At 37.4% G+C, this 20,565-nt stretch overlaps 1 protein-coding gene across 1 annotated transcript in view; it reads right to left on the bottom strand.

The window, feature by feature from the left end:
- UBR2 (ubiquitin protein ligase E3 component n-recognin 2) overlaps nucleotides 1-19,880 on the bottom strand; it is a 61,002-nt gene extending 41,122 nt beyond the window's left edge. Inside the window, exons 1-9 of the mRNA XM_082480588.1 lie at nucleotides 19,789-19,880; nucleotides 15,282-15,541; nucleotides 12,698-12,776; nucleotides 11,033-11,146; nucleotides 7,761-7,888; nucleotides 6,743-6,881; nucleotides 5,017-5,079; nucleotides 3,658-3,778; nucleotides 590-697 (exon numbers count right to left, since the gene is read on the bottom strand). Coding sequence (XP_082336714.1) covers nucleotides 590-697; nucleotides 3,658-3,778; nucleotides 5,017-5,079; nucleotides 6,743-6,881; nucleotides 7,761-7,888; nucleotides 11,033-11,146; nucleotides 12,698-12,776; nucleotides 15,282-15,541; nucleotides 19,789-19,866 — 1,090 coding nt within the window. The 5' untranslated portion in view covers nucleotides 19,867-19,880. The remainder of the gene's footprint in view (nucleotides 1-589; nucleotides 698-3,657; nucleotides 3,779-5,016; nucleotides 5,080-6,742; nucleotides 6,882-7,760; nucleotides 7,889-11,032; nucleotides 11,147-12,697; nucleotides 12,777-15,281; nucleotides 15,542-19,788) is intronic.
- Between the last annotated feature and the right edge of the window lie 685 nt (nucleotides 19,881-20,565).

The raw sequence follows: 20,565 nt of genomic DNA, 5'->3' as shown, positions 1-20,565 counted from the left end.
ATCAAATCAGACACAGAATCTATGAGGGAGAAGAAACTAACTACCTCCACTTCCTCAAAATTACAACTTTCTAGCCAACCCCACTATACCTACTGGGCTTTAAAATTTTAAGGGCTCTAAAATAACAGAACAGTAGTTTTCACTGAGCATTCTCAGAAGATTTAAGAGTACCTCATGAACACAAACACAAGTCAAAGCAGAAAACCTCTGGCCTATACCTGAAAGAGAGGCATTTTGGCAGATATGATATAGATGCTGAGACCCTACAAAGCAGACAAACCCCAAATCACTCTGTTGTTTACTCAATTTCCCTTAACTATCACTGGCATCCGCATATTCAAGTCAGCCTTCATTTCAGACTATTTTGAGAAATTAGATCTAAAACCAACCCCACTTCCAAATGGTCTCCTTATGTTCTTGTCTTCAATATATTTGGAGTGCATCACAAAGGGACAGATTATAACAAATCAGGCAATTCTATCTATAATACACCACAGTAAAAATAATCAACATTAGCAGATATGGTAAAGGGAAAACTTTTTTTTGAATAGCATTCTTTAGTATTTTCCAGAGACTTGAGAAAACTCACCTTTCCACAGTTTAGAATCATACAGCATCAACTTATCCACAAGAGAAGAATTTTCACCATCTGGCCCCTCCTGTAAACCAACCTGACACAATATTCGACGAAGACCATCTTAATGAAGAGAAATTATATAAGTTAGTTATAGCTTAAACATAAATTATACATTATTTTGACATACTGGAATTTTCATAAGACACAGTAGAAGCCATAGGGCCCTCTTTTCCTTGACTAACTGAATAGCACTGCTCCTATTTTGCTGATAGAAACACAAATATTTTCTACTTGCAAGTTTCACGCTAGCCCTATGGAACATTAGGAACCTTGTGAAAAATGCTACAAACCCAATGATTTGTTTCAAAGCTATCAAATAAAAATGTGCTTTCTTAAATGCGCTGCTGGCTTACTAATACAAGAAACAAATATACAGCAGGCTAATTTTCTAGGTAGTATTTTTCCTGTTTAGAGTCCTATCAAAAGAAAAGTATAATTCATATATGAAATGACTCGTATACTCCTATATGAATGTTTCTGTTTACACTTACTAGCTGCTATTATTTTAAAGCTTCTCTACATATTTTTTCTAATGGAAAACAGTAATAATTGTTATTATATGAACATGTAAGTTATTACATGCTTGCAGACAAGCCTGCACCTGCAACAGAACACAACACAGACATGCTCATATTAACAATGTTCAAACTATCTTTGCAGTGCAGGTAATGCATATTCACTAAAACAACTACATGACTTATTTGGGGTTTTTTTGCGTTTTTGTTTTGTTTTGCCTTGCAGAGTTCTATTCCAACTACTGTTACTAAAGGTAACAAATTAAGGGAAACTACAGACAAGAGCTTGACGCTCATTTCACAGCAACCATCCAACTTAACTTTGTGGCACAGTAGAAGACCCCTCCACCTTCTAGTCACCCTTTGGTCAGGGACATTTAAGCATAACCACCTGAGCAGTGCAATTCTATCACCCTGTGTTACAGACTAACAGTAGCAGGCTGCTTGATTCTGCTGATTGAGCAGAAACTAGATGTCTGGGTGTGTTTGTGTCCTGGTTTCAGCTGGAATAGAGTTCATTTTCTTCCTAGTAGCTGCTGTGTTTTGGATTTAGTATGAGAAAAATGCTGATAACACACATTGTTTTAGTTGTTGCTAAGTTATGTTTACAGTAAGTCAAGGATTTTTTCAATTTCCCATAGAAGCTGAGAGGGAGCATCGACAGGACAAGCTGGCCAAAGGGATATTCCATACCATAGACATCATGCTCAGTATATCAATGGGAGCTGGCTGGGGAGCAGGAATCACTGCTCAGGATGGGCTGAGCAACTGATCATCGGGTTGTGAGCAATTGTATTGAATCACAATTTTGTATATTCTTCTATCATTATGATTATTATTTCCTCTTCCATTACTGTTCTATTAAACTGTTTTTATCTCAACCCATAAGGTTTTTTTTTCCTTTTTTCTCCATCTTCTCCCCACCCTATTGGAGAGGGTAGGGGGGAGGAAGAGAGTGAATGGCTGTGTTGGTCCTTGTTGCCAGCTGGGGTTAAGCCACAAGAGTTTGTTAAAAAGCTAAGGGAAACCAACTTTTTCAAGAGTGCATTTCACAAAACCAGACCCCAGAGTACATTGCAAGACTGAATGCCACGGTGTGTAAGGCATTTGAAGTAGCTGAGCATGTAGGTCACAGACAAAACGTATGCATACTGCTGACCATCAAACATTACTTTTCCCCTTCCGAATCATAACGGACACTGCATTTAATGAAGTGATCTCTGCAGAATTTCAGAAATACCACACCTACAAATCAAACTATAAATTCAATGCTTTCATCTGTAATTTGATAATCCATTAACATATTCAAGTTACTTTTTTGCAACTGTAATTTAGTGCTGAGAATTAGTGACTCTGGCACCTGGCACAAATGACATGGCACAAAACAGGGCTTTAGGAAAGTGAGAAAGACAGTGCCTGCCTACACATTACACTGAAAGGAAAATTTATCTCAGAAATTAAATATCTTCATGTCTCTCCTTTCTATTAATATCTATTATTTGCCAGCAACACTAGCAAATTAAATAGTTGAACAAACTATTACCATAACTTTTCCAAAGCATGATCTACGTATCTTTAAAAATTAACTTATACAAACATAAACTACTTATCTTTCAAAAAAGATAACATGACATAGAGACCCTGTGCCTGAAATCTTGGCTAATTTTTTAACTATCAGTCTAATAAAACATATAATCCGAAGAAACCTTGCAACTATGCAGAACATATATGCAATATTACAGCTGAGTGTGCTTTGCTAATAATTCTTGTTAACGTTTACAGATACAGAGAACACAATGTACATTTGGGACTGTATCTACATTTCTACATATCAGCAGTTTGACACATTTTGCTTTTATTTCCCCTTATGCTCCACGTTTTCACAACCTTATGATTCAACAGGACAAAGGAAGAATCAAGTCAAAACAGCAACAGAGCCTTCCCATAAAAATGATACTGTGCATCTTGATTTCTTTGAAGAAACCTCTTTCTAAATATCTGATTAATACTTTGTTGGCTTCTATACTTACCCTGTTGGCTTCTATACTTACCCAAAAACCTCCACACATCCTTGCATTTTCTCTATTGTTCTACTTAACAAAAAATCTGAAGCAATCACTTTCATCATCATTCATCAAATTACTTCTGAATAATTTTGTTTTATCTAATCAGACAGGTTATTTTCAGCTTACTGCATTCATTTAAAAAGAACTAGGGACTGAAAAATAGCTTGTTGGCATACAGCATTTGACAGCAACTCTCAGCTTCTGTTCAACAGCAACTAAACAGAAAACAGTATTTGAGAAGACAGGTAGAGCTTTCACATGGAAGTTAGAACTCAGAACAGCACTCCAATAAGAGAAAACAGAATGAAATTTGACAAGTTATTAATAGTTTTGCTTTATATATTACATATCTGAAATAAGTAGACAACATTGCTTCAGGAATTCAGCTTGCCTCACAAATACTCTCTAACTTATCTCAAAAAAGTTCAAGTTTGCCCACCTGAATATCCAATAACACTGCCAAGCCAAGTTAGGAGCTTCAGACCAAAGCTCTGATGGGCAACAATAGATGAGTGCATAACTTGTACTTTCAACGGCTTTGTCTGACGACTGGTATTTCTCTTAAAAAGAAAAGGAAAAAGGAAGTAATGCATATTTAAGTGAGGACTAGTGTATATTTCTGTACAAAACCACAGCATTCCTATGATTAATTTCAATGATTTATAATAATAATAAATATTCTAATTACTAACACCTACATAGGGAAGAAACAAAGCCAAAAAAGTCTGAACTTTGTTTACCCTATTAATATTTGGAGGACCTTATTACACAATATTAACATATTTAGGCCAATACATTTTCCACTCTTGGCCTCTTATCAAGGTACACACTGATCTGCTGCATTTTACTGATAAGCAGTCCCATGCACAAACTAAGACAGTCATGCACGTTTGTTCCTCACAACACGATATGCAAGTCACACAGCAGCCCACCAAGGAAAGAAACTGATTGTCCATGAACCATTTTCAAAAATACAAATTAACCACCCAGAGTTAAAACAAGAAAGAAAGAATTTCCCCTCATCCCCAGGTTAGAAACCTTGATAGTTAGACATTACACATAAAAGCCGTCTGTTCTTTGACTGCATAGGTGGCAAGATAAAAATACTGCACAACTTTATCCTTAAAGATATGTTAATGTTTTCAAAATACCTTAAATAGTTTAAGGCCAGTAACTCTAGTTGCAGTATTTGTTTTTCAGTGGTAGCACTACTATGCATGAACTATTTACTTCATGTGATTAAGTACTGCACTGCAGCGGTTAAAAACTAAATAGAAAATATTATTCCCATATTCTTACTTGGAAGAACCTTGCAGTATATATAGATATCATGAATATATATACACTCATATAAATACAGACACACAAAATGAAAGTGTATTTGTAGTTTCACACTTGGATTTATTTAGTAACAATTTCCATAGTTGTGGCTGTGAAAGATGCAAACAACTTCATGCTATAAGGGATAAACTAAAATAGTTTAAGTATGCAATTCTAAAAGATTACATTTGAAGTTCCTGATCAAACTCTGTTTTCTGAAGGGAAAAGTGGTCTCAGAAATTCTTTTTAAGAAATTATTTTGGGTGTAAAGTATATCATAATTGAAAAAACGAAACAAAAATAAAAAAGGAGCATAAACCTGTATTTTGATACCTCTACTGTGTGCTCTGTCTATCACATGCCCAACAACTTGAATTACTAAAACATAAAGAGCCATTATGGCAACAATATCATATACCTGTGTAGCAAAGCCTCTTTTTGCTTAAGATGAGGCAAATAAGTAGATAATGTTACTTACCACTATTACTGATTTTGCTTGATCGCAGTACTGAAAGTCTCCATATCGAACAGACCTACGTCCCTTTAAATTTGTAAAGAAGTAACATTACCAGCGGCTTCTAAACAAGAACTTTAAATGCTGTTTTTTACATTAGTATAAAAGATAAAGTAAAAGTTTCAGATGTACATTAGCGACTCTTTCTTTCTTGCTATTTTTTTTTTTTTTTAAAGTACTGGAGACAGTTACACACTTGTTTTCCAAAAGGAACCCTGTACTTTTTTAAAAGAAAATAAAATTGTATCATGTATGCAGTTACCTGTCATACTAAATTTTCTGTGTATAATATTGTTTTTAAGATGTAACCATCACACACTTTTCTTTAAAATACTGTAAACTTATCTTTAGTACTAATGCATCAATCATTAGTTTTGGTACAATTTAAAGATATTTCAGACATTTTAATGCCTTTTTAAAAGTAGGTATGAAAGGTAATTCGTCTTTTAAACATACAACTAAGGCACTTGTTTTATTTCAAACTAGGTTTCCAGTCTTTCTATACTGACAATACATACATTCAAATAGACAGCTGATTCAATTTATAGTGTATTATAGACAGAATAGCTTTTAGATCTGGTCTGATGTCAAATTATTGTTTCAGGCATAACCTTCTTATTTCTTTTATATACAATACACATATGCACACATTTATATGCATTCGTGCAACGTATTTAGAAGTAGGACAGGGATCAACCATAGGGAAAAATCTCCAAAGTGCATCCTACAATACACAGCGTGTGCTCAAGTCAGCACACATTCAGGGATCAGATGGGAATCTTTTGGTTAGTGATATTATAAAAACAGAGTAGTGATAATACAAAACCAAAATCTAGTTCAGTGTTAAGTAATATAAAGTGGTTATATTGCCTTTTCCACTGACCTTCTTGAAGTACTTTAACAACCCAAAATGACACTCATTGCCATTTTGGAAGAGGCTTCCTCCCCACCCCCAAAAAAAGGCACTAGCCAACAAAACAATACAAAATTACACTCATTTCCACAGCAACTGCTTACAGGCTCATGGTACAAATAACAAGCTGCAGTTGTCCCTAGAAAGTGTCCCCTTCTTAAAAAAACGCACACAAGCCAGACTACAAACACAGCCGACACAGTGCTTCTGAGACCAACATATTAGTTGAAATTATATTCAACATGTAGTGATTCTGAACTCATTGTTCTTTATAAATGCTGTATGAAGTGCTTTTCCTGCCATTATCATCTGACAATTATGAAAAAGAAAATTATTTTTTTTAAAAAAACACAAATAGCTCCGTAAGCACTGGAACAAAAGCAGGCAATTACGGATTTTATCCCTCATAGTTGACTGGTGTTACTCTGAATACTGTTTCCCATGCTTGGAGCATGTAGAGGGGCTCTTTCAATGTCAGCTCCCTGACGAACAGTAAGGGATGAAAAAAAGCTGCTGCCTGTCCTTGATAGAGGAGCGAGAGACACCTGCTATCTACACTGACAAGACTTACTGGAATCCAGTTACACCGAAACATATATTCAATATTAGGTCTGCTTTGGATTGACCAATGACTTAAGACATTTTAGGGTGGCCTGACACACAGGGCTCAATCACAGTAACCACACTCTTTGGGAAAACAAACTAAAGTCAGTGCAGTCATATAAAATAAATATTAGGGTAAATATAATTAAAAGTTCTAGCAATTCATTTACTTACATCTCTATCTACTGTTGTTGCAAAACCAATAGCTTCCTTCTGCGTGCAGTTGACAGCCTTCTGAAGGGTATAAATGACTTGTTCATAGGTATGGACTTCATCATTAAACAGCATGCAGTAGTAAGTGTCACTCTTCTCACTTCAAAGCAAGCATTGAATTTATATAATTCAAAGCAATGTAGTTTAAAAAAAAATAATCAACTTCTAGTTTAACAAAGTTTTCCACCAAGCAGACAACCCAAGCCTGGGCTTCCTTTGCTATACCAGAACCTATCTCCACCATTTATTTGTAAAGGACTGGCCACTCCCTTATTTCTGTAGGAATGTGTATCTTTTCTGCAGAATTAAGACCAAAATGAGCAAAATCTTAAGACAATACCCAAGTCTGAATATTATTTTTGAACATTTGTTGATTATGAATTGATAGTTTCCTACTAAGGAAAATACATTTCCTTCCAGTGCAGCTGTGCTCAATACATTCCACTATAGCTTCTTAGAAACTTCAATGGTCTTGGCATTATTTTGCCACACCTGTTTCCCCAATAGTGCATAAAGGTCTATTAGACAACAAAAACTTGGCAGTCTCTTAAAAAGCACAAATTAAACAAACCTCAAACCCACAACTTATTAAACTTACGTAGACTCTGTGCAATCTTTTGATTCTCATCGTTTATTTACACAGCATTCTTCTTCACACAATACAAAGTAAAAGAAGATACTAAAAAGATGTCACAAATTAATCTGTGATAACTATGATGCTCCAATACACTAAAACGTTCTGTAATGCTTTAAAATTTTTAATAAGTGGATCTCCAAAAGTACATAAGAAATTATCCTGCCACTTGTTTTAAAGTATTGTATTTTACTAATACTTCCTTTTCGATTTTAAGAAAACAAAGGTATAAAAAACATTGTTTCATCATCACTATGGCAAAAAGAGACTTAAAATCAGAATTTGCCTTTTCTATTGTAAATATCTCCAATCCTTTAAAAGGCAGAAGACAAATATTATACTTACATCATTTCTAGGCCAGGCAATTCATTTTCCTTTTCCCATGTTAATATATCTACTGCATATTTAAATGTGATGGCAAAAATATTATAAGCTCTTGCCACCATATCTTCTGGTAAGTGCACAAGAGGATCCTGGAAAATAAATATAAATAGCAATTGAGAAATTAGATGACATTCGAAACAGGGATTGTCAAATTTGCACCTCTCTTTGTCAAAGATGATGTAGCATCTTTAATCATGTCTTTATTTAAATGACTTTACATTTGAAAGGAATAGTCAATAATCATCCTGTTTTCTTCTTCCAGTTCTTCACTGACAATCACCAAAGCAGTAATCTAACACTACCTAAATGTTAACTTGCCTCTCTGATCACCCACTTAATTTTTCACACACTTCATTTTCACTTTCATTTTTCCCACTTTTGCACACCTTCTAAGATAGTTCTTCTGAAGAACTTCTAACCTTAGCTGTATTAAAATCTTTTTCCGTGACACCTTCAAAAACATAATTTGAAATCACTGTGTCTTTTGTTCCACTTACTAATATTAGTAAACTGCAGAATACAAACAACAATGCATCTATTGCCTTGTTTTACATGCAGCACGCATTTAGAGGCAGAAGTCTTATCTATCCAAGCTTATACAACATCCAGTACACTGGGATCATATTTTATGACGCATGTCTCTTACATGCTGCGGTATATAAACAATTAAATGCTTAAATGTAACTAGGTATTTCATAATGATTTGCCTATGGCTCAGTCTTGTTCACAGACAGATGTTCCCCTTTTGGGAAATGGCTCTTGTCAGAGCAGAATGGCTGCTGCTGCAGGTGGGGAAACTGAAATGAGGAGAGGGAGGAGGAAGAGTGCTGCCTCAGTCTGCAAAGTCAAAGGCACTACTTGGAGCAGCAAATGAGAACCACTGCCAACTCTGGATCAGGTAGTACAGGTACCACCACCATTTCCTTCCAATCCATTTCAAGGGACTTGTGTGTGAATAGGAAACATTAAAAACCTGTTCTCTGAAAGGATACTTCTACTATTTCAAATTTCTGATGTTCAGAACAACTAGTCCCTCTTCTACAAAGCTGGAACGGGAACAATGCATGCCCTGCAGGTCACCTGGACATAAACTATACATTGGGTCACTGACTCAATTCATCGTTTGATATTTTGAAGTATGTATAATTGATAGCCAATTAAAATATTTAACAGTAACCCAATTTCTGTTTTAGGATTATCTAATACCAAATTCTGTGTTTCACTACAGTTTATGTTGTACAAAAATGGCCACAATCTTTTCGGAACTTAGGTCTGCATTATCTACAGCAAGCCCTTGACAATCAGTAATGCACCTGTACCAGTGAAGTTAATCCACACAGCCCCCCCCCGCCCCAGGACTCTGGGAATATTTGGAAGCTTTACAGGAATGTTAATAACTGCCATTTCTCCCTTTTTTTTTTTTTTTGCTTCAATTAAAACTTATCTAGGGTATGGAGAACAAAAAAGTCACCAAAAGCAAAGGCAAACCTTAAGCAGCAGCGCTGCCTCCATTCCCAGCACTTTCAACAAAGACGCGTATCTGGGCAAGGCAGAAAACAGGCTCTGATAATGCTCAACAAATGATACTTGACCTACCTCAAACACAACACTGCGTAACATAAGAGAGCTCAATCCCCATCACTCACAGGAAAGAAACACAAAGCCTGCCCAGTACCTTGATTTTTCTGTCACTCACAGTGTATTTTTGGACACAGAAGTAGCAGTCCACCCAAGACTCCAGAACAACACTTTTCTAAGAGTGCCCACTAATGTAAACTGGCACGTAAATGAAGTGGTGAGTCCATGCAGCAGCACTACAGTCTTAGGGTTGAGATAGTGAGAACAGATTTTAGAAGGTCACTGCAAATACAGATACAGTTGCTTCACTTAAAACATCAGATCAGCAAAATTGCTACAAAAATTTGCCCTATATTTTACTTTAAAAAACAAAAATCTTACAGAGATTATATTCCATAATAAAAGACATAAGTGGCTAGATCAGAAGCCAAACTAGCCACGCTCATTCCTGAGAAGGGTTGACTATAAGAAAAGGACAGAATGCTCCTCTGTTCTCCAGTAACTTCAGACGCTAATACTTCCCACACGAAAGATGGTATCTACAATTTTAAATGGCCATTGATCATTTTTTCCCTCCACAAACACGTTATATTTCCTTTTGAATATATATACAATTTTAACAATGGTGTTTTGTAACAGTTAGTGCAACAGCTTGAATTCATACTCTAATTAGCACATATTTTTGCATTTAATATGTTCAAGTTGTTATACTATGAGAAATGGTGAAGATATGTTCTCTATTTACCTTCTTATAAGGAGTGGCAGAGGGAACTGGAGGTGTTATGCCTGGAGAAAAGGAGGCTGAGGGGAGACCTTATCGCTCTCTACAACTACCTGAAAGGAGGTTGTAGCGAGGTGGGGATCGGTCTCTTCTCCCAAGTAACAAGCAATAGGACAAGAGGAAATGGTCTCAAGTTGCACTAGGGGAGGTTTAGACTGAATATTAGAAAAAATTTCTTCACTGGAAGGGTTATCAAGTATTGGAACAGGCTGCCCAGGGAAGCGGTTGAGTCACCCTCCCTGGAGATATATAAAAGACGTGTAGATGTGGTGCTTAGGGACATGGTTTAGTGATGGACTTGGCAATGCTAGGTTAGTGGTTGGACCTGATGATCTTAAAGGCCCCTTCCAACTCAAATGATTTTATGCTTCTATACCAAACAAGCTTTTATAGACATCTATCTTATATCTCCGTTACAGCTTTCCTGTAAGAGCAAGTAATTTTGAGTTTAAAAAATCTGTGCATTTTACTTTAATAAGAATCAGAACATACGTTGCACAGACAGCTTAATTTGGCTTCTTTATGCACATGATAACATACAGACTTTTGTTTTTTTCCCCAAATGGCAGATTCCCTTCACCTTTCAGAATAAGACAGAAAAACAAAGAAATAGAACTACAGCTACAGAGGCAACCAAGAACATACAAAATAAAGCCTTCAAGTAGAAAATGTCATTCAAAATAACCCCTTAAAGTTAGATATTAATTTTGTCTAACACAGTGTGGTTCAAACATTACTATTAAATTTCCTCCCATCACTCATGCATGGTATACAAGAATAAAAATAACCTCACATGAATGATCACATACATACACACATATGAACACATATACACAGTTAATGTTTTGAAACATGAAGCCTCAATTGTTATTACCTCTTCTTCTGCAGTCTCTGAAGTGTTCAGTTCATGCTTTTGACAGTAAGGACCTTCTTTCCAAGCTTCTGTATCACCACAGTCACAGAAACCTCCTCCACCTGATGTTGTCATCTAAAATTATTTAACAACAGAACAGTTCACGTGAATATGCATATACATACATGCACATTAAGAAATGAGTAATCACAGATAATCTACAAAAGCACGATCAAAACACCTGATAGCTTTAGCTAGTATCCTGTCAAAAAAGCACAGTGAAACCATGCCTGCTTCTATGATGGCTGAAAGTTTATCTACTTCATTGGTCTGCCAATGCCAAAAATAAAGACGGGGAGGGGAGCTTCAAACACCCCCATTCTGCTCCACCTGAAGGCTGTGGGTTTTTTCTGGTTTTCAGTTTTTCTGAATCTATTACTTGCAATGCCAGCTGTACTATTTCAGATTCTCACATTTTTAATCTGAACAAAGCTAAATCCTTTCACATAGCACTATTACGCAGAGTGTAAAAGATGTGCTGTTTACAGTAACAGGAGTTTACAGCCGAAATTTACAAGCTGTCCACATAAGTCTTAGGAAGCATAGAAAAAGGTATCTGGAGACTGTAATGATACATTTACACTGTTTTAATAAAACTGATTTTAAAGCTAAGATCACTTCAAATTAATAAGTGAATAATACTTTTTTGAACCACAAATATTAACTGATTCATAGAAGAATTATTCTTTCACCTATTTTTGGCATACAGGTGCATTCTGTACATACAGGTACACCCTACAGTATCAACAAATTTAGACGGGTCATTTGAAAGAACATTTGCATATACTTTTGGATGTCACCTAGACTTGCTAATTCACTAAGCTTGCAAACTAAAAACCTACATACAGGAAGTATGCTGATATCAGCAAATTGGGTTGGGTTTTTTGGGGCAAGCTGTTGTGTTTGGGTTGTGTGGTTTTTTTTCCTAAATCCTAGTGCTCAGGGTAAACATGCAGTGATCAGATTTACATTAACAGCAGGGCAGTATCATCAAAAACAGATTTCCAGAAAGGTCACACTGGTAGTTTTCACTTAGCTTCTTAGTTTAAAAACCACCCCAGAGCCTTCTTGGTTTTGTTTATAGGATTTTTTTAACTAGTGTGTATTACTAACAGCAGTATATTACAAAAATAAAGAGCATCTACAGTTTTAGGTTTCTATTTTAACTTTATGTCTAAAAAACAAAAAAAAAATCCTGCTATTGTACAGAATTTGATAACAAATCAGACGTTTAAAGGAAATAAGTTTTAAATAGAAGTGGTTTCTTAATAAAGGTTTTTCAGTACCTTTTAAAAACAGTCAAACATCAAGGTCAAAGCAAGTCAAAAAGCAACTGTAATGCTGTAAAATTCGCTAAAGGGCATGTGTTAAAAATAACATACATTTGTAAGCTTAACTGTTGTGCATAAAATTTAATTGCTCAATATTTTAAAGTGTTAACTTTCAGAATTTACACTTGGATCAAAACACTTAAGTTCTTATAAAATTATTGCAGACATAATTCAAAATTTTATGTTCATCCAACATTTTCAGATTATGTATACATTCTTCAACTTTAAACAAGCAGTTTCATACACATACAAAATTATTAATGACTACATCATATATTCCAGCAGCATTACTAACCCTGTATCGGTGCTCTCTATGAATACTTCCAAGAAAGCACTCCATGCATAACACACAAGTTGGGTCAACTGCACAGTCTCTGAAAACAGCAACAACAACAAAAAAAAAAAAAAAAAAAAGAGAAGCATTAAACAAATGTTTTTGCCTATAATTACATATTTTACAACAGGTAATTTTCAGATGTCACCAATATGAGCCTTCTGACTAATGTATATATTATTCTGAAAGAGGAAAGGGATGGCTCCCAAGTAGGGGGAAACGAAGAATAAAAAAATCTGTTCTCATAACAGAAGAGGCTTTAAAATATTGTCTGGGTAGCATGTATATTTAGGCAATATAGCCACTGCCTTCAAAAGATGAGACAAGTATATAAGCAAGTAAACTGATGAATTACAGAACACAGTACAGACAGGTATACAGTATAAACTCAAACAAGTTCTCTCCAGTACAGAGTACGAGCATTAACAATCTCCAGCAATCAGAGAAGACTTTTTTTTTTACTGAACATTGGAAAGATAGCGCACAACAGATTAGATGAAACCTCCACTTCTAAGCTTAGCCCTACAAGCTCACTGAAGAGGTCCAAGAACACAATTTCCTCAACCAGACCAGAGACTATAGTAAGGTCCTGTCTACAAGCACTGCTATAATAGATAGAAGTAATATTTCTAGCAAAAGGGGTTGAACAAGTGAATGAGACAATTCTGCATTATATTTAACTGTCTTCCTGAGAAACACTGAAAATACATGAACCTGTGTAATACAACTGACTTTAAGACACCTCAAGATTAAATGAGTCAGGTTTTGCAATGTAAAAATAACTACCAAGAAAATGAATGTCTTATGAAGGTTATTATCAAAGCAAGAATTCAGAGAACAAACTTATTTTGTTCAAAAGAAAACACCAGAGATCCTAGGAAATGTTATTATCAAGAATTCTCTTAATTTCATTTCACCAAATAAATTAAACCAGGTTATCACTGAAAGACAATCAGGTAATCATGACTTACTATGCATAAAGTACCATTTTCACGTTTGTTTTCTCCAGAACAGCCACTAAAGGTAAAAATGTCAAATACAAGTTCCACAAAGCTCTTCTAGTTTAGAGTAATTAATATTCATGACATTTCTTTTTTTTTTTTTAACTAAAAAAAAGTTTAAAAACACTTATTATAACAATATGCCTACATGATTGGGTAGATCAATTCTACAATATCAGGTATCGATTCTTCACAGCACTCAACTTATGGCAATATACTTACAAACTCGGTACCACTCGCCAAGTATTTTCTCAAATAAGAGTGCTTATACCTAAATTAGAGGCAGACCTGTAAGCTTCACAACTGGACAAAAAAAACCTGCTTTTAATGTATTTCATGAACTCAGAAAACAATTCTTTTCTGTATCCCACAAAAGTTTAATTTAAACTCCTATTATTCTTAATTATCAGCTAGGAGTCAAAGAAAATTATTATCGCAGAACAAGAAACATTAACAATTTTACAACTATGTTCAGTACTTAATCAAAAGAAGATGAGACTCCATCTTGATAGCAGCAACAGCAAAAATATTCTGTATTCACTGTTGACCCTGACTTGAGCAGAAGATTGGACAAGATGGACTACCAAGACATCGTTTCTAATCTGAATGACATTATGATTATATTACTGCATTTAAATCATTTTTCTAATGCAACAAGGACCCTGAATATGAACAGTATATTCACCCATTCTCTAAATTCTACACTGACGGATTGCATTGTTCTATGTTTTCATCATACCTGACAGTATTCTCAAGGATATACTTTACATACTGAGTTGTTGGTCTTGAAAAAGCAAGTGTTTAGAAGAAATTAGCAGAACTCCCACAGTTTTCATTAGTCCACATGAAGAGTACTTGATCACTAACATATTACTTCTAGGCTGCAACGCAATTTGACTTGAATTAAAACACTAGTTCTGAGGTTTGGTTTTTCAGTTCTTTGGGACCAGATTTTACTAAAAGGTACTAAAGAAACTGTGGAAATTCTTTTAATAACCTCTGATAGTCTTCAGCATCCCTACCCAGATCTCTCCACTTTTTCACAGCTAGTAATATACAGCTAGTAATACACTGGCTCAAACCTGAAGATTTTTAAAATACTTGTAATTGGTTATTAACTTACTGTCCTCTTTCAAGTAAAATGGTATTTTTCGAGAAATTTAGAGATACAGTTAGGGAAGGAACAGGTCATGGAGAGAGGTCTAAAATACAGGATCAACACTAACAACTGATATTTAACACCTGAATTACATGCACATATGCCTGCCCGCTTACTTCTGATCACACTGTTCTCCCTAACCACTTTCTTAATCTTGCATTTCTTTTGTACAGAAAACACCCTTCATTACACTAATTAATATTTTTCCATTTACAAATCTGTAGTGTGTTAATTTTCCCATGGTCCCACCTGTCATGAAATACTGCAAGGTTACTTTAAAAATACATTTGGGGTATTAACTTTTCATTAGGACAGTATATTCTTATCAAAAAGTGTTCTATGACTTCACAAATTATAAATACTTCACAATGCTAAGTTGAACTACCTGCAAGAATACGTAGGTTCTCCCACTTTAAAAACGCGGCCACAGAGATGGGAAGGTTTGTTCGCTTGCTCAAGCTTTGGAAAACCAAATGCAGGATCTTCGCCACAAAGATACCATTCCATTGGTCCCAACAAAACATGTTGTGCCAGCATGTCTTCTCTTTGTGGGGCAGGGTTAGGCCCCCTGCAGTAAATTTTTGGTACATAATAGGCCAGATGCTGGTATACTTCTTTCTGAAGGTCATTTGCTTGCAGCCATTTCTTTTAAATTAAAAGGAATGAGAAAACAAATTGTTCATTAATAAAAACACCAAACATAGTTCTATCCATCAAAATGACTTCTTTATTTCTAAATCTAAAATGACATTGCAAAACTAGAAAGTCATGCTTCCTTCTAAGCGTGAAGTCTAGATGATCACAGAAGACATTAAGAAAGGAATAATTTTTTTCCCTGCTTGCACATTTTATCCTTTTGACATACAAATTCTTTTCAAAAATCAAAAGATAAGAGCGCAAATTCTTAAAAAATTTCCTCTCGGATGCATGACCAGTAAAACTTCTCAACTTTATCAGTGACTTTTATGAGAAGGCCTAGACTATGCTGGTTGCATTTCTTTGGAGCGCAGACTGATGCTGCCAGCTGGGGACACAGAGATGCAGTGGAAGCCTGGAGTTGGCAAGGAAGAGGCAAAGACAAAAAGTACAAGGAGAACGGCAAACACAGCATTAAGTAACAGTCCCTCTCATTTAATTTCAACAAATTACCTATGAAAATGAGGGGGGGGATGTCCCACCACCAAAATAACTTATCTGAATTACTGTTTCAAATGTGATGTTAGATCCACGAATTCTCTTAGTCAATCAATTGTAAAAAACAATGTTGACAGAGTTTTCAAAAGCCATCAAACTACTGTACCAGCTATAGGCCACTGAAAACCTCACAGCTCTTTTCTAGACTTTTTTCCCCTTGTATACATACACAGAGTAAAAAAAAAAAAACGCTAGGACAACATTTGTGTTATTTCTGCCTTGTGGATTACAATTTTATAAAGGTTTAAATTGTAAATTAAGGCTGCAAGGTTTTTAGAACAAATGGGAACAAGCACATACTGCAAGTGTGCACTGATTAAATCCTTTGTTACATAAACAGCCTTAGTATGCCATTTCTCATTGTAAATATGACAACCAGATACCCCCTGGCAACTTCAGAAAAAGAATTCAGAATCAACCTAAAACTGTACATGAAAACCAAGAATTAATTATACCAAAATAAATGGGTTTGGTAATTAAATGTTACAGCTTGATTTACTCTGAATTATTTATGACTTATTCTAAAGGACTTATGTTTGAGACAACACAGTTGTAAATTCTTCAGGATACAGACATAGAGTCAGCAGATCATTTGTGCCATTTAAGAATGGCTGCATTTTTTCTTTTTTTTTTAAATATACCGTAGCATTTTCATTTACTAGACTACATTTTCTGAAGCAGAACTTCATATAAACAAAAAACTTATTTGCCATTACAGCTCTTAATAGAATAATATGCTTTCCTCACTTCTCTTTCCTTAAGTTTGACTTCTCAAAATCATAATCAACCTACTAAATCTTTCCACGTTGATCGAACTTTGACACTCAAAGCCCCCATTTTTTCCAAGGAAGTCCGTGGGAAGAGGTTGCTGAGAAGCTGTATCCAACAATACAGAAATTTACAGATAACCTCATCGTTCCCCCCAGGATTCAGAGAATACCGCACAAAAATGAAAAAAAAAAAAAAAAAAAGTTTGCATTACTAAGAATTGATTCGGTTTTTCCCCCAGCTCATTAATCTCTTCCTCTCCTTTCATCATTTGTGCCAAATACCTACTATCACCAGGAACCAACACAATCACAGTGAAACTGGCTTCATTTCTTCCATGATTTCCAATTAAGAAGATCATTTTTAGATTTTTTTCTAGGGCATACATTAGTTATTACACCTGCATTGTTCTCAGCAAAATACCTTTAATTTCAGTCTTTTAATTCAGCAGTACATTTCTAATTTCTATCCAGAAAATACACAGTGCATATTAGCTACACTACAAGCTCAGACAAATACCTAGCCAGAGAAAATTCTTGTTCCTCGAGTAAATGGCTTTCCCATCCCCAAAATTCTGGGAGTAGTTGTCTGAAAGTTAGGTGTGGCAACACTGAACGTCATCATACCTACATCTTTTTGTGGAGCCAGTTCTACAGACATAACTGTGCATAAAGTTTTGAAAATCAGACTCTGGTTAAAAAGAATATCAGAAGGAAGTACAGGCTACTAGGACAAGGAAACAGATGTCACTCCAAGAGCTACCAGAAAGGCAACTGAAAATACTGTTGTGCATGTAAAATTGTTACTAGAAATATGTACATATGCATCCATTTGTTACGCTGCCTTTTTAAATCACTACCTGGGAGACACTGAACTCCAGCAATACTACTCAAAACTTTGGAATTTGTTCTTTAACAAAAGCATTTTGTATTTAGGCAAGTTTAGATTTTCAATTTGTATTTGTTTATCTTCTAACCTGAAGCCACATGTAAGAAAATCTAATGTAAGAGAGGTTTTTATTAAAAAGAGAAGTATATTCCTCTTAACTTGCTCCCCCCTCAGACTTACTCTCCCGCAGAAATTTTGGACTCCTCTGTAAAAAAAAAAAACAAACCCAAAACCAAAACAACCCACAAAAACTAAAAGCTGATCAAATAACATTTTACATAAGTAAATACCTAATGGTTCATCAGGGTTTCTATTAAATACGTATTTAAGTAAGAGATACTATGAGAACAAAACATGTAAGGCAAGCCATAAACCAACTCAGTTTACGGTTTTAAAAGCTAAAAGGTACAATTTATGTTTTTCTTAGGTACACAAATAAATATTTGCAATGTAGTGTTATGTCCTGTTACAGATAATTTATTCTTTTGATCTTTGTTCTTTGGATGTTTATCTTTAAGTTGTTGCGATGAGAAACTGAAGCCAAAGTGCTACTACTGCTTTGGGCTGGCATTTTTTTTGTTAATATTGGGCTATCAGCAAAGTAATTCTATCAACAAAGGAGGGAGAAAAACAATGCTAAAACCCAAGTTGTTTACATATAGAATCAGGCAGTGCCAGCAGCATTTAGTTGATAGCATATTGTAGATTTGAGAGTGATAGATCTCAGAACTGTAGCTTATGCTGGTAATAACAGAGAACAAAAATGAGAAAGAATTGACTAAATTTAAGCTGGCACTTGAACCTATAGTAAATTCCTAAATGCGTTCCACTTGGTACATGTTTGCCTTGGGTTTATCTACGGTGTGACTCAAAAAAATCCATCTGCTACTCAAACAGACAAGGTACTTTGGGCTCAGTTTGGGCTACTTTATGAAGTGTTTGACAGAATTACTGGTTTTCCTGTTGAGGGGAAGGAAGACTAATCCTGGAGCTAAACTAGCTAGGATACGGCTAACTGCACAGTTGCCCATCTAATCACACCTTTGTCTGCACCGTTGATATACCAGCATAATCTGAGGATAATCTGAATTATAGCAGTCTTTTATTTTCTTTTGGAAAGCAGCCAACGCAACTCTAATTGAAATACACACAGACAGCTCTTCAAGGTCTTATCCTACAGATATGCACATAAGCAGCCCCAAAATTTTAACATATAAATCCAGTTCCTCAAATGCACGAGTGTCTGGCGTTTACACAAGAAACAAAAGTTTCTCTGAAAACTTTACCCTCAAGACTTCACTCCTCTTCCCTTTCAACTACTCTTCATAAAAGCAAGAAAAGTATATAAAGAAAAAGTAGATTACTTCGAATATTACATTGATTTTACCAGAATTTCCTCTACAAACGTCCCATACCAATAGTCCTAAACTTAACTAGTGCAATCTTTTGCCAGAACTGCATCTTAAATACGGGGGAAGAAAGAAAAATCCTGTAACGAAACTTCAACACTACAAAGCATATTTGGGGCCAGACATCTACCTAAACGAAGGGGGGGGGGGGGGGGGGGATCTTCTCCCGTCGAAGTACGACTGCCGGCAGAGAGCTGTGAAAACAGGCAGCAAGCTAGGCAGGAGAGCTGAACCTCCCAGCGGCGTGGAGAAGGCGAGAACCCCTGGGCTTGGGGGTGACCACGTCCTGGCGGCTTGCTGGGGAGCCACCCGCGCCAGCCGGAACAACAGGAAAAGCTGGCTGCTGCTGCCTGCCACCGATTTCGGCTGCTGCAACAGCGACGCTGGCGACAACAGTGGGCCGAGGCCAGAGAGGGACGCCGCCGCCAGCCAGGGCTGCCCTCACAGTCAGCCCTCATGGAGGGCCTGCTCGCCCCCCCCCCAACCCCCCCCGCCGGGCCCAGCCTTGCCCCGGCCCTCACGGCCCCACCGCCGGTCGGGGCAGGCCGGTGCCGCCCGCTGGCCTCACCAGCCCCAGCTCCTTCCCCCGCCCCAACCACTTCTCGCCCTTCCGCCCCGGGCCCGCCGCCTCACCACGGCGATCTCCTCGGCGGAGCACTCCAGCAGGCTCTTGTCAATGGCCTGCACCTCCGCCTCCAAGTCCGCCGCCATCTTCTCTCCCCCCCCCTCCCCACGCCGCCGCCGCCGCCGCCGCCGCCGCCAAAGCAGGGACACCCGGAACCGGGCCCGGCCGGCCGCTCTGCCCGGAAACAACTTCCGCCACGCCCCCGACTTACGTCATCGTCCGCGGGGCATTCTGGGAGTTGTAGTCCATCCCCGACACAGCCCTCCTGGTCTCCTAGGAGACGGCGCCCATTGCCCGGGGCCCTGGTGCGGGACCCCGGTGCGGGACCCTGCGAGGGCCCAGCCCGGCGCCGGGAAGGGCCGGCGGCTCGGCACCCCGCGCCCCGGCCGCCTTCACGCCGTCGTTTGCCCTTCTCCTCTCCAACGTGAAGCGATGCCCGGGACGGGGACGAAGGGGGCACCTTTGGTCTCGCTGGCAAAGCCGGGTGGCCGCCACGGCTGAAGCCCTCAGAGGCCCGGCCTGTCAGCGCTGCCCCTGGGCGAGGGGGCGGCGAGGGCTTCCCGGGAGGGCCCCCCTCCCCCCGGCACCCCGCGTAGGTGAAAAGGAAAAAAAAACAAACACCCCCAATAAATTATGTGAGTCTGGCAACTAAAGCTTTGAGACAAATGTTACTAGGTTGCAGGAGCTCTCAATCCTGTTGCTCAGCTGTCCTCCTTCCCTGGCTACCAGAGGGGCCGCACACTGCCCAGGCTGCAGCGTCGTGGCTCAGGTAGAGCTCCAGGTTT

Source organism: Vanellus vanellus (assembly GCF_965231255.1).
Source record: "Vanellus vanellus genome assembly, chromosome: 3".
Taxonomy (NCBI): Eukaryota; Metazoa; Chordata; class Aves; order Charadriiformes; family Charadriidae; genus Vanellus; species Vanellus vanellus.
This window is presented reverse-complemented; position numbering and strand designations above follow the sequence as displayed.